We start from the raw sequence: 13,753 nt of genomic DNA on the forward strand, positions 1-13,753 counted from the left end.
GATTAAAAACTCGGGGATTCATATTTTTTTCACCTGTATTTTGTTTATCTGAAAAAGAGTAAAATCACAAAAACACTGAACTCCGAGGAAAATTCAAAACGGAAAGTTCCTAAGCAAATGATAAAACACATCAAACGAATGGACAATAACTGTCATATTCCTGACTTGGTACAGGCATTTTCAAATGTAGAAAATGGTGGATTGAACCTGGTTTTATAGCGCTAAACCTCTCACTTGTATGACAGTCAACATGTAATTTTAAAACATGCCATAAAATAAATACGACCTCAGCAGTAAACAGAGATTCGGAATCTATACTCAATTTCACCCCTGTAATTTAAAAAAACACTGCTTTTAAAATATTGATATTAAACATAACCTAAGATCTGGTATTTAACGACAGAAGATGGATCTATCTATTTTACCAGGTCTTGATTAAGACTTTCACATTGTTATTCCAATCACCAAAAAAGTATAAGGAGTCAATGCAGGCCAAACAGCAACATGTTTGCTAAAGGAAAACATCTTGTTGTATTGCTGCCTAATACAAAAAATAAGATATTGTATTGGAACAACGGATTTATATTTAGTATTCCAGGTTATCTAGTTTTTTTATAATGCTACAAGAAAAATATTTACTTTCCGTGAGATTTAAACGATAGATATATATACACAACTCGTCTAAACATCAACCAAACAATGTTAGATCTGTAAATTTGCTTTCACAAATTTTTTGTTCTTCCCTCGACGGGATTCGAACCCATGCTACTGAGATATCGTGACACCAAATCGCCTGCACTGTAACCGGCGCGCTAGATCACACGACCACCTGGGCTTCATAAAAATGAAGCTTTCGGTGGCCGGGTGTTACCTTTCCACGTCAGTTTTAATCTAACATCGTACTACAGTACATGATATATAAGGCATGAAGATGTTATTTTTACAGATCAGCTAAATTATCTATAGTAAAGGATCCTACAAATTAATGTAAGATACAGTCACAGAAATAATTATATTTATAAGTACGTCTGAACTAGTGACAACTCTACAACAAATTTATCCATCGGATCACCAGCAGTGATGGTGATACATGGCTGTGTACATTCTGTATATACAACTCGTCTAAACATCAACCCAACAATGTTAGATCTGTAAATTTGCTTTCGCAAATATATATATATAAAAGTTATACCATTGCAGTCCTTCCGTAGTGGGTGACTATTCTTCATGACCTGAATTTCATATTTTATTTTAAATTTGGATATTAGTAGCATCTTATTTAAAATATTGATGGATTCAATCTTTTATCGTCCATAAAAAGTGGTCGGAGACACCAAGAAGACATTTATAAACCTATATAATACGAAAAGAAACTGAGAAATCCATGTAAAAAATAAGTCAACGACAAGAAAACACCGAGTAGAAAACTTAAAATTAAGCAACACAAACCCAACCTAATGTAAATGGTGAACTCCAATGCTACTGACACGTCACAGATAACCAGATCCTGCCCAAGTAGTGGCAATTTGCTCATTGTATGTTCAAACTCGATGATAAGTCTCATTAGAAGGTGAAAATTATTTGCGAGTTGTTTACGACTATAAGAAATATCATCGGTCATTTGTGACACAGATATTACATAACGATAAACCTACTCCCGATGGCGTCCGTAAAACTTCCGAGGAAGGGATAACTTTAACTTTATTACTTTTAATCCTTGGTTCAATAGCTTTCTAGTAACAGAAATAAAAATAAAAACTTTATACTAACTACCCTGAGGGCCATTCATATTAAGTTTTGTTGAATTCAGATGAAACATTTTTAAAAAGTTTTACGAAGACGTTGACGACGGACGTCAAGTACATAGCTCAAATGAAATTTAAGCGACCTTACGATCAAAATATTCACAATTCTCTTCGAAGGCATTAGACTGGTTATCTACAATATATCAAGCCCTGAACCGGTGTTGTATTCTATCCAGTATTAGATCCCTGTGGTCTCGAATCGCCAACGATCATTAATTTGTTCTAAATCGATCAGAAGCTTTATACTCAGAGCGATAGTTTAGAATAACGGACAGGAGATACCTACCGTTTTGACACAACTAATATCGCAGATTTTGGATTTTATCACCATCCCATTAATTATCGCATTAATTCTGTCCTAAGAATTAAGCAGCGATATCGACATTCTTCTTTCCAATTTGTTATATTAAAACAAAAAAGCGGTTTTCTTCTGAAACTTCGGAAACTATTTTGAATTAACCATTTTCAGCAAATAAGGACACCAAAAGGAGTTTAATTAACTTTAACCATAATGGGGAAAACAACCATTACAAAATGCCTAGTTGTTTGTATAGGTACATTTTTGGTACATCATACTTGATATTTGGTCCTTTATTTTTTTCAAGTTCTTCAACTTCGTACTTTATTTGGCCTTTATAACTGTTTTTAATTCGAGCATCACTGATGAGTCTTTTTGAAGATGAAACGCGCATCTCACGCAAAAACAAAATTTCAATCCTGGTATTTATAATGAGTTTATTCGCACTCTTCACAAATCATTCGAACTTATTTATAAGTTTACTTTCAGATTAGCGAACCAGTGTTTGGAACACAGTCAACTACTTAAAGTCATATGCTAGTTGTATCAAAAGATTGTTGTAAACATTCAGAAAAAAAACACCATTGATATATTTCACAGATATTAGTATATATATTGTTTAACCCTAGGCAGAGATATCTGTTGTCAGATTTGGCACACATTGTTTTCTCTCTTATTTTGGGTTTTGCAATTCTTTCAAACTTCGTAATTGTTTAGGCCTTCAGACTGATTTTATTCATGGACCACTAAGGAACATTTTGTATACAAACAGCGCGTCTGGCGTACTTAAGTAAATTACATAGGAGCTTTGTTTATCTGATTTGAACATGTCATTTTAAAAATGTCATAAAACATAATACTACAGCAGTACATAGACTGATCATGCTTTGAAGAAAAAAATGATACAAAAAATAACTTCAGAACTACAAATGTATCAGCAATCACTTTGTAATTTCCTGGATGTAGAAAGCAATTCTGTCCACAGAACTCTTGTATACATTGTAATATGGGTAAATGAGAACTCCGTGTTCTGATCCAGACAGATGTAAATGTTTGATTGGATGATTGATAGCCTTCATCCGTTCGTTCAATATCAAACCTTCATCTCTTAATCCATCGTATTCACAAGTTATTAAGAACGTATTTGGTAATTTTCCAAGCTGTGCATCAGTTGCCATCAAGGGAGCAAAATATGGATTGAAGATTATTTCTGAAATTTGATTGGCTAACTCAGTATCATCGGTCTCTGTATCGTCGTTTGGTTCCATTTGATACCTGCCTTGTAAACATTTTGGGTCAACTCTGTATCTGTATTTCTTTTTCATTGCTACTGTCACGTGAGTATTATTTGAAAAAGCCATAAAGTTTTCATAATTTCCAAATGCATAAAGGTTATTAAACAGTATCATAGCATTACGTGTTAATCCACAATGAGTATTTCTATCAATATTATTTTCCCTAAAAGATGAAAGATTAAAGTCAAGTGCTTGCAGGCAGGGATATATTAAAACCTGGTAAGCCAATTTTGGAATATCTAGAGTTGGTTCAATAGCTAACTTCAATGCAACAGCCATCGAAAGATTTCCCCCAGCACTATCACCTACCAAGGAAAAATAAAACATTATTCCATTTTGTAATAACTTTCGGTGTATTTGAATTTCCGGTACATTAAAGAAGATGTTCTTATTATATCTTTAAACAAAAGTTGATCAAATATAAAAGGTTGTTGATATACTTGTATGGATAGGCGTTTGATATTACAATAATTCTTTTTAATGTTAATTTTATTCCAAAGATGTTAAGGCTAAACAGCATGTATACACAATATACTATATTACAATATCATATCACTATTATACCAGTTTATTTATAGCAGTTTTATTTACATATGTGTAAATTGTGAGTGATTTTTTTTGGCAATATTTTCCCCATATCACTTAATTTGTTGACGTTCGATATTCAAGAAGGACTTGCTGAATAGCTCGACATTTCGTTTCGATCGTTTATTTTGTTTTTCTTGATCACAGTTGTAAAATCTAGTGGAAGTTTTTAATGTTTGGTGATTTGTCAGTTTCACTAGGACATTGTGAATACATAAAAAGTGTTGATACTAAGTATTTGAAGTTCTTTTTAAATCTTTGTTTCTGTTTTTATGTGTAAAGATCAGATACATTTTAGAAAGGACATTATTCCATGATGATTCGTAGAAGGCAAGCGTTATCCTTCTTGTTCCTGTTTTGAGTTAAATAGTTGTATCTGCTTACATCTGACATTTTTGCATAATCTTACTTTATATTTTCAGATTTCCATCATGAGAATGGAAGAAAGTCATCGATTAATGTGTCCACATCAATCATAACGGGACCTCTAGAGATCGATAAAAAAATTGGGTCAACGATACGGCAAGACATTTAGAAAAGTTTAGCCTTATGCAACAACAACACACAGAAAGTAGTTCCTCCCTGCAAAACACGAACAAGGTGTTCACAACGAAAATTGGTTCAAAACGTCCGTCTTCGACGAATACACAGTATATCGGACTCTTAGACAGAACTCGTTTATTTTCTTGTTCAAGATGTAAAAATAAAGCGTTTAAAGTTTGAATATCATCAGTCTTACCTGCAATTCCAACTTTATCAGGATTTACATTATATTTCCGTGCATTTATTAGAAAATATTTTGTAGCGTTTAAGCAATCTTCAAAAGGTACAGGAAAGGTGTTTTCTGGAGCCAGTCTATATCTGAAAAAGTATATAACATGGACAAATCCATAAAAGAAACATTCTCGAAGCCTCCTATAAATTCCTGACTATGGAAATACAAGACTATAATGACATTGTAGAATAGGCGCTTTTCGGTTAATGCCTTCTCATTAGATCTTTTAATTTTAATGATTTGTTTGTTCTAAATGTTCTGAAATTTGTTTTTAAGACACTTCAAGTACTTAACATTTCATCTCTTAAATAATCTATCATTCTATATTTATACTAACATGTGTGTACTTACTCAACAGATACCACAACCGCATTTGCCTTTTTACTCAAAAGTTTGGTAAAATAAGAATATGTTTCTGAAATGGAAATGACATGAACGATCAAGTTAACTCCTCTCACTACAATTTGCTGTAAATATTTGACCATTCGAAATTCAAAAACTTTATATGAAATTATTGACTTCAATTTCTAAATTTAAAATTCCTGTCTTGAAAAAGCAATTGAGAAGAAAGCTTTTTAATAATGAAACTGTAATGATCAATGAAACGTATTTCATCAATAAATAAATTATCCCAAAAATGGAACAAATAAAAAATCTGTAATGAAACGCAATGATTTACGTTTGTTTTTAATCTGAAATTACATATGGATCTATGCACCTTAATCAGCTGATCAAAGAGACAAAGGTTTAGAAAAAATCCCCAATACGTACATTTTGCAATTCGGCTAATAAAGATTGTAAAAGTGGAATGTTAGAGTAATACAAATTATTGCCTTTTTCAAATGTTTAATGATCTTAAAAGAACCAATTGTCAATCTAATGTTTTATGTTCCTTTGACTGTTGATTATCTTTTTTTTTGGGGGGGATGTCTTTCTGTTTTATGTCCGTTATTTTCTTTTCTTTTTTTCTTTTTGTCAATTGAACAAAGTTTTGATGGTTGTAATTTTGGCAGTTTGGATAGCACTCCATTGTCGGAAATATGCTTTTATAATGAAATCTTTCATAATACATTCACAGATATTCCCTAAAAAAATCCATTAAAAATTGTATTAAACTACAAAACAAACGAAATCTATCCTAAAAATAGGTGTAAATTATAGAACGGTAAATGTTTTTTTCATAAGAGGTAATTCATTTATTGTATAATAGTATTTGGTTTATAATTTAATTTTTAAATTGCTTTAACCTAACATTAACGGGAAATATTTTATATGTAGAACATACTTGTATTAAAAATATACCAGCCACCTCCATGAATATACACAATACCAGGAATTAAGCCTTTGGTGTTTGTTGGTTTGAATATTCTGACCAAGACACCATCAAAGTTAGCTTCTTCTTCCTTTAAAAAATAACTTTCATTTCAAAAACTGATTTTTAGGCTATTTGACCTTTCAGAAAAGTTAATTTTCTTGATGTAATTATCAGGGCATTTATTATATATTTCTTTATCTGGTCCTTAAAAAAATGTAGGCAAAATATAAAAGCAAGGAGATATGGTATGATTGCTAAGGATGCGATTTCTGTCAAATACCAAAGGAAAAGGATGTAAATTGCAAGTCACCATTACATTTCATATTTCAATTTCAATTTAATTCCCTCAGTTTTAGTTTGTTACCCCGATTTTGTTTAATGTCCATGGATTCATGAGTTTTGAACAGCGGTATACTACTGTTGCCTTTATTTAATTCTATTATGAAATTCCAGATTGAATCCAACAGTAAAAATTTCCGATAAGCAAAGTTTAGAGAAAAAAAAATTATACAAATTAAAAAAGGAACTTTTTCTGTTTCAGGACTTGATTGATATGAAATAAAGTGTATTATATCAATAATTAATTAATTGTGTCGATATTGATGTTAAAACTTAGCTTTTTATAACAAAATTAAAAAATTGTGTAAAACACGTTTTGGTGTTAGAATCTATTTTTCATTTAAAAACGGATTCCCGATGACAAAAGTTCGAATTGAGCATCAAATTGTATGAGCTATAACAAAGATCAAAATTGATATACATAGAATTTAGAATTGAAATGGGGAATGTGTCAAAGAGACAACAAACCGACCATAGAACAGACAACAGCAGAAGGTCACCAACAGGTCTTCAATGTAGCGAGAAATTTCCGCACCCGGAGGTGTCCTTCAGCTTTATATTAATAAAGACAAACATCAGTTAACACAACACAACTTAAAAAAATGAGCACACGAACCCCTTCAAATCCTGGGGTTGACCTCAAGTGGTAAGGAATGATAAGAAGATACTGCTCTATATGAAGCATCCTTCTTGTTGCTCGCGTTAGTACATACCCGATTAGAAGTCTAATTCTTTGATCACAAAAGAGTGCATTACATACATAATACCTCTATTCCTTGAATTTTTGGCTGGAAATAAACAAAGAAGGATATACAGCAATGAAGTGAAATCCTCATAACGTCATGGATCTTTTTCTTTGTTAGAAGAGCATAAATCATTATCTGTAAAAACAATATAAATAAACAAGGATTAGCTGCCACCTACCACTTTATGTTAGTTACGTTAACAAATGTACACATAAGGGAACAATCCACCGTCTATTCGTTTGATGAGTTTGAGCCTTTGGTTTTGCTATATGTTAAAGAATTTGTCGTTTTGAATTTTCCTCAAATTCGTTAAGGTTGATTGTATGGTACCATTTATTGCTTCTTACTTGGGTTATATAAGTTTGATTAATCAATTTCCCCATATTTTTTGAAATACTTTAAACACTTTAAAAAACAAAAATCTACCGAATTTAAATAAAGTTTAATTGTTTTTATTTGATTTTTCCGTTCTTCAAACGTGTATTGAGATTTCAAAATTAACGCGTTATGATTGGAAACAAAGTTTTGTCTGTTAAAAAAACTTTAAACAGCCATAGTTTTAATGTACGTTTAGTGTCTTTCATGATAGACACGTTATCATTGACGAGTTTCTTTTAATAGCAGTGTGTATAAATTAAGAAAAACATTATTCAAAAGTATTGTATTTATAATTTCGTTATGCAGTCTTATTAAAAAGTTCACTGCAACTTACAGTGTATAAGCAGGTATGATTAACTAAAATTTGATAATTTTATTTGTTCATGCTGATCACAAGACTTACCAAGTCCCCCTGGATTTTCATTACAATAGATGTAAAATACAGTTTCCATGGTTCGGTTGCTTCCCTTGGTATTGGTATATAGAGATAATACAGCAACAGAAAACCTATAACAGCAGTTATCCAGCCGATCATTTCCAAAAGTTTTGAAATCTGACTCTTGAATCTCAAACTGAAAAACCGAACAAATGTACTGTAGTGAATGCATGCAGTTCTGAATGGTTTATTAAGTACAGTGTAACTTGCCTAATCCGACACTCTGGGAGACCAGAAAAAAAGTCGGATTAAGTAGGGTGTCGGAATATCTAGGTCTTTCCTGCAATGATAGGCACATTTTTGGATCATGAAAATGTGTCGGTTAAAGCAGGATGTTGGAATACTCAGGTGTCGGAATAGGCAGGTTACACTGTATCAAGTCTTTTAAGGTATAGCGTCAATTGATCTACACATTCTCAGGATTATTGAAAGTTATTATTTAACCAGGTTAACATGAACGATGACTGATTGTTCGTTGCTCAATATCTAGTGACAAATTTTCAGCATGCCGAGTATGGTTATACATTATTTATAAAACTTTAGGTTTTTAAACGTGATTTAAACGGGATGGGCTGTTATCATTACATTATGTATGGAAGGTAATCTTAGACTTAAAACAGTTGACATATGGCGCTAATACAAAATTTCAATCCCGGTATCTATGATGAGTTTATTTATATATAATTTCATATCCTGCAATGAAATATTGGCTGGATCTATTTCGTTCTAATTACCTTAAAAATCACTATTAATATTCAGATTTATCTTTTAACTGAATCCTAAAAAAGATCTGAGAAATGGTTTGACGCATTTTATTAAGCTGACAATATTTATCTCAGTGATATAATGACGTATTTTGTTTTAGCTTATAAAAAATATTGATATTTAGCAGCATGCAGGTAATCGTGGATTTGAATTTCTTTTTTATAAATCATATCTGAAGCCGCAACTCAGAAATGATAAAGCAGCGAGCGTAAGTTTGTTGTTTTTAAGTTTGTGGTTAAGTTATATATATATTTTTTTTTATCATTATCAGCTGTTTGTACGTTAATGTTATTCTTACGTTATCTCCACATAGATATCAGGATTATAATTTTGGACTCCAGACGCGCGTTTCATCTTCAAAAGACAAGAAAAAATACGCTCGAATAAAAACTAGAGGCTGTGTAGACCATGTGTCCCTCACCGAGGTCTGCGTGCATCTTCAACAATGGACACTTTCCATCTTTGTAGACTAGAATATAGTTCATGACAAAAATCTCTTCTCTGTTTATCTAGTCTTGCTGATCATTTTCCCTTATTTAGGTTTCTATCTATCCAATACAGATTTCAGATAAAAGGTAAAAATACCCCCACAAAATAATAAAACCGTTTTCAAATAAGGAGTCATCCGACGATTTAAACCATGTTATTGGTATCATTTATGGATCTTGTCCTATTGATCATCTTTATTTATTTCAGTTTCTATATATCTGTAGGACTCTAAAGTGCAATGCTACTCTAAAGTACGATGGTCACGCTAAAGTGCAATGGTATACGCTGAAGTACAATGGTGTCTCACGCTAAAGTGCGATGGTTGTTTGTTCGCTAAAGTACGATGGTATATCACGCTTAAGTGCGATGGACCAAAAGGGTACGGTTCGAGGGCTTTATAAAAAACGTTAAAGAACACTTAATGTAAAAAAAGTCTTTTTGTATAATCTAGTATTATAATGTATACCATATGTGAAAGGCATTATAATTTAACCGTAGTCTTAAGCGAACGATTCTAAAGACCGACCACGTAATAATTGCTAAAAAGTCATTTGTGTGTCACAGAGTACTATATTTCTAGTAAATTAATTTTTGACAATTCGGGCGTATCAAATATTGTGATAATTGGTGTAGGTTAACGTTCACACGTTGTAGTCTATCGCTAATTGGAACACATCCCCTTACAATCGTCCTTTTTACATTACAGATACAAAATTCGATTATTGTCGTAATATGTAACAGTTGAGCGAGAAAAGCGATGTTTTCTCCTTTTTTTGTAGCGTCTATACACCCATGTTATATTTTCCTACAATGTACAAACTAACGTTTTATCCGACAATTAATAATTTACGCAATAAAGATGTATCTTTATTTTGCCGGCGTTACTTTTCAATGAAAGTGAGAACTTTTCAACGGGGACCGCACAATAAACTACAACATAAACAATGATTCAAATACATCCGCTCGCTTCCAATAAAAGCAGGATACAGGATATCTATGCGAATACTACGTGTATCTATAGGGCCTTTAGTAAAACGGTCGACAGCAGGATACAAGTTCTTCTTTCAGCAACCGACACAAATACACATTTGCTTCAGTCGGCAAAGCACAGTTAGGTGTTAATTAAGTCATTGACATTTGGTTGAAAAGTTCTTATAAATCAAATATTTGTTATTTGTCTTCCGGTGTGTTCATTTTTAGTTTGTATAAATGACTGTTAACGTCATAATCCATCTACGTTTCTTACGTTTATACCTTTGCAGACCATCGGACTTTAGCGTATGTAGGAATAGCACTTTAGCGTAGACCATCGCACTTTAGCGTGACTATCGTACTTTAGCGTCCCCATCACACTTTAGAGTCCTACATATCTATTAAAGTATTTTTTCAGATATAAGGCAAAACCGCTATAAGTGGGTAAAAAATGTCATAAAAGGGCAATAACTCCAATGAGAGGTCCTCATATTATTTCAACCGTGTTGGCTTATTTCTGATATTTTTTGCTAATTCATTCTGATATGTTATGCTAAGTTGTATCTATATATTATAGTTTGTTAAACATAGGGGGGTGGGGGGGATTAAAATGCAAAAAAACTATGTAATAAAAAACCGTCATCAAAGAGAACATCTCCAATAAGGAGTCAACAGACGAATCCAACCATGTTAACTTATTTGTAGATCTTGTCCTGCTGCTGATGTTTGTTTATTTAAGTTTCTATATATCAATTAAAGCATTTCAAATATGATGCAAACACTTAATAAATTTGTAAAAAGTGTCATTAAAGAACAATACCTCCAATGAGACGGCATCATACGATTTTAACCACGTTGACTGATTCGCAGATCTTGTCATGCTGATAATTTGTGGTGCTACTTAAAGTGTCTATCTATCTACTATATTTTTTTTAAGATAAGATGCAAAACTTTAAAAAGCAGGTAAAGTTGGTCCTTTAAGAGCATAAACTCGTACTTTATGTGGCCTTTTTTTTATTCGAGCGTCACCAATGCGTCCTTTTGTAGTAAAAACGCGCAATTTACAAAATATCAATCTTGGTATCTAAGATAAGCTGTATTTGGCAAAGTTTTTGGAAATTTTTGTCCTCAATGCTTTTCATCTTCGTTCTTTATTTGGTCTTTTAACATATTTTAATTCGAGCATCACCAATGAGTCTTTTGTAGGCCAAACGCACGTCTGGCTCAAATACAAAAAAATCAATCCTTGTGTCTATGATGAGTTTATCGACAATAGATAGATTTCATCAATCCAAACATTTTTGTTCCAGCGAAATTCTTTAGTTTTCGAGATAAAAAAAAAACAAAACTTGCATTTTACCCCTGTGTTCGTCTTTTTTGGCAGGCAGAGTCATCAGACACATTTTTTTGTTATACTAGATACCATAACGATGACTGTTTGATTAAATTTGGAACAACATTTTGTAGAGAAGATTTTTGTAAAACTTAACGACGAAGGACGGACGCCAAGTGATGAGAACATCTCACACTATGAAAATTAAACATGCATAATAACGTACGAAGTTGATGAGCATGAAGAACAAAAGTTCCGAAAGGATTTGCTAAGTACAGCTAAATCTATAGTTGGGATAGGAATTCATTAACATTTCGGAAAATTCTGTTTTATTATTCGAATTATGACCTTATTAATGGTAATTCATGACATCAGTCAAGTACTAACTACTTGGCTGGTGTTTCCATCGGTGAGGAAACCTGGCCCAGCATTGGCATCGACCCAGTGGTTGTAAATTAACTCATCAAACGTGTAAGTGTGCATATGTGTATAGAAGTTTATTTGTTTTCAGGTGATAGGAAGTAAATAAATGAAAACGAGGAGATTACGAAAGCCAAAGTTGGTGTGTTTCTCTCGGTTTTTGTGGGTGACCAGGATTTGTTTTAGTTGAAACGATTTATCTCTTTTGAACAGTGGTATTCTATCATCGCCTTTATTATAAATGTCAAATAATTCGATAATTACTCGCCCTTTCCCCCTCAATGTATATCTGTAATGCTTCAAAATTACCTGTACAACCAGTTTTCTGTCAACTGAACTATGAACTATGTGTGTTGACCCGTACGTTTATATAATCTACATTATACATATACATGTGTATAAAAGCGATTCAATATGTGAAAAACTATTTAGGTAAATAGTGAAAATTACAAATAAATATATTGCTAAATCACTCATTTATGCTGTATCTAGATAAACATTTACGGCAAATCATTATACATATTTTCAGCTCGACATTTAAAGGAGAGAAGTGATAACGCTTGCAATTAAATACATTAACTTCAGAAAAACAAGTAACTTAAAGTGAAAAGTAAAATAACAAATAATACCGAACTCCGAGGAAAATTCTAAACGGAAGTACATAAGCAAATAACAAAAAACAAAAGCTCAAACGAATGGATAACAACTGTCATATTCATGACTTGGTGCAGGAACTTTCTTATGTAGAAACTCATGTAATGAAATAGGCACACCTCATTATAACTAACAGGAAAGTGCAATTGACTTTTGATTTTTGAACTCGAGTTCAGCAAGGAAAGGAACTTATTCAACAATGATTAAATGCAAAACAAGTTTATTTGATATTCTTCTTTTTCGGAAATTCTTCTATATTGCAATCATGTGGAAAAACACAATGACAATCAAAAGAGCAGGGCATATTCTGAATACAAGAAATAAACCTCGACATATCCTAAGGATTGGTATTAATGACACTTTCTAAATTTACGGCGTTCGTGCACATAGATATTTGTACACGAACAAACACGTAAAATTGATTAATAGATTTTATAATCTTACCAATTCTTAGTTAATTATTGTTTTTTTCACAAAAATAATGATGCGTTTGTTATCATGTGCGAAAAAAACCCATTTACAATCAATAAACTCTTAAAATTCGTGCAAATTCTCACAAACGTATGAGTCACATTTTCGTATGGTAATAACATTAACAAAACCATTTTTTACTGCACAAGATGCGCATGTCGACAATAAAGGGCTCTTTAGTGATGCCCGAGGCAAATATGGTAGAAAACCCAAAACTGCCTAAAAACTGAAAATTTTAACTTGAAAAACATACCAGCTTTTCTCACCCCTTTTAGCAATAATTTAATATTGTATTTTTTTAAAACAAGCTTTTGTAGTGCCCACCGCAGGAAAAGGTTTCAGTGCAGGTCAATGATGGGTGCTCAGTTTTAATCTTTGAAAGAGCTGACGTGAAAGTGAAAGGTATGATATCTTTTACTTTTGAAAAACTTAAAGATTACAGTATACACTACAAACAATGTTTTCCTCAATTTTCCATCATTATAGGAATTTTTGTTTTGCATTTGGGAATGGGGTGGTTAAAAATGTTTAATTTCGGTCTTCACAATTGAAACAATCTCAGATAAACTGTGATGAAAGAGATACTCAGACTTTCCAGACAATAGAATGAACATAAAAGGAATAACGTTTTCATTTTTCAAACCACTAATGGTATAAAGCTGCTTAAAAAAATGAGG

At 32.3% G+C, this 13,753-nt stretch overlaps 1 protein-coding gene across 1 annotated transcript; it reads right to left on the reverse strand.

Annotated features, from left to right (window-relative positions):
- Nucleotides 1-2,520: 2,520 nt before the first annotated feature.
- LOC143067715 (arylacetamide deacetylase-like) lies at nucleotides 2,521-12,283 on the reverse strand. Its single transcript, XM_076241185.1, has 7 exons — nucleotides 12,261-12,283; nucleotides 7,940-8,108; nucleotides 7,180-7,293; nucleotides 6,044-6,161; nucleotides 5,110-5,173; nucleotides 4,723-4,844; nucleotides 2,521-3,703 (listed from the first exon to the last, which is right to left on the reverse strand). The coding sequence occupies exons 2-7, from the start codon at nucleotides 8,069-8,071 to the stop codon at nucleotides 3,045-3,047; spliced, it is 1,209 nt and encodes a 402-aa protein (XP_076097300.1). The 5' UTR covers nucleotides 8,072-8,108; nucleotides 12,261-12,283; the 3' UTR covers nucleotides 2,521-3,044.
- Between the last annotated feature and the right edge of the window lie 1,470 nt (nucleotides 12,284-13,753).

This window comes from Mytilus galloprovincialis, chromosome 3 (assembly GCF_965363235.1).
Source record: "Mytilus galloprovincialis chromosome 3, xbMytGall1.hap1.1, whole genome shotgun sequence".
NCBI lineage: Eukaryota > Metazoa > Mollusca > Bivalvia > Mytilida > Mytilidae > Mytilus > Mytilus galloprovincialis.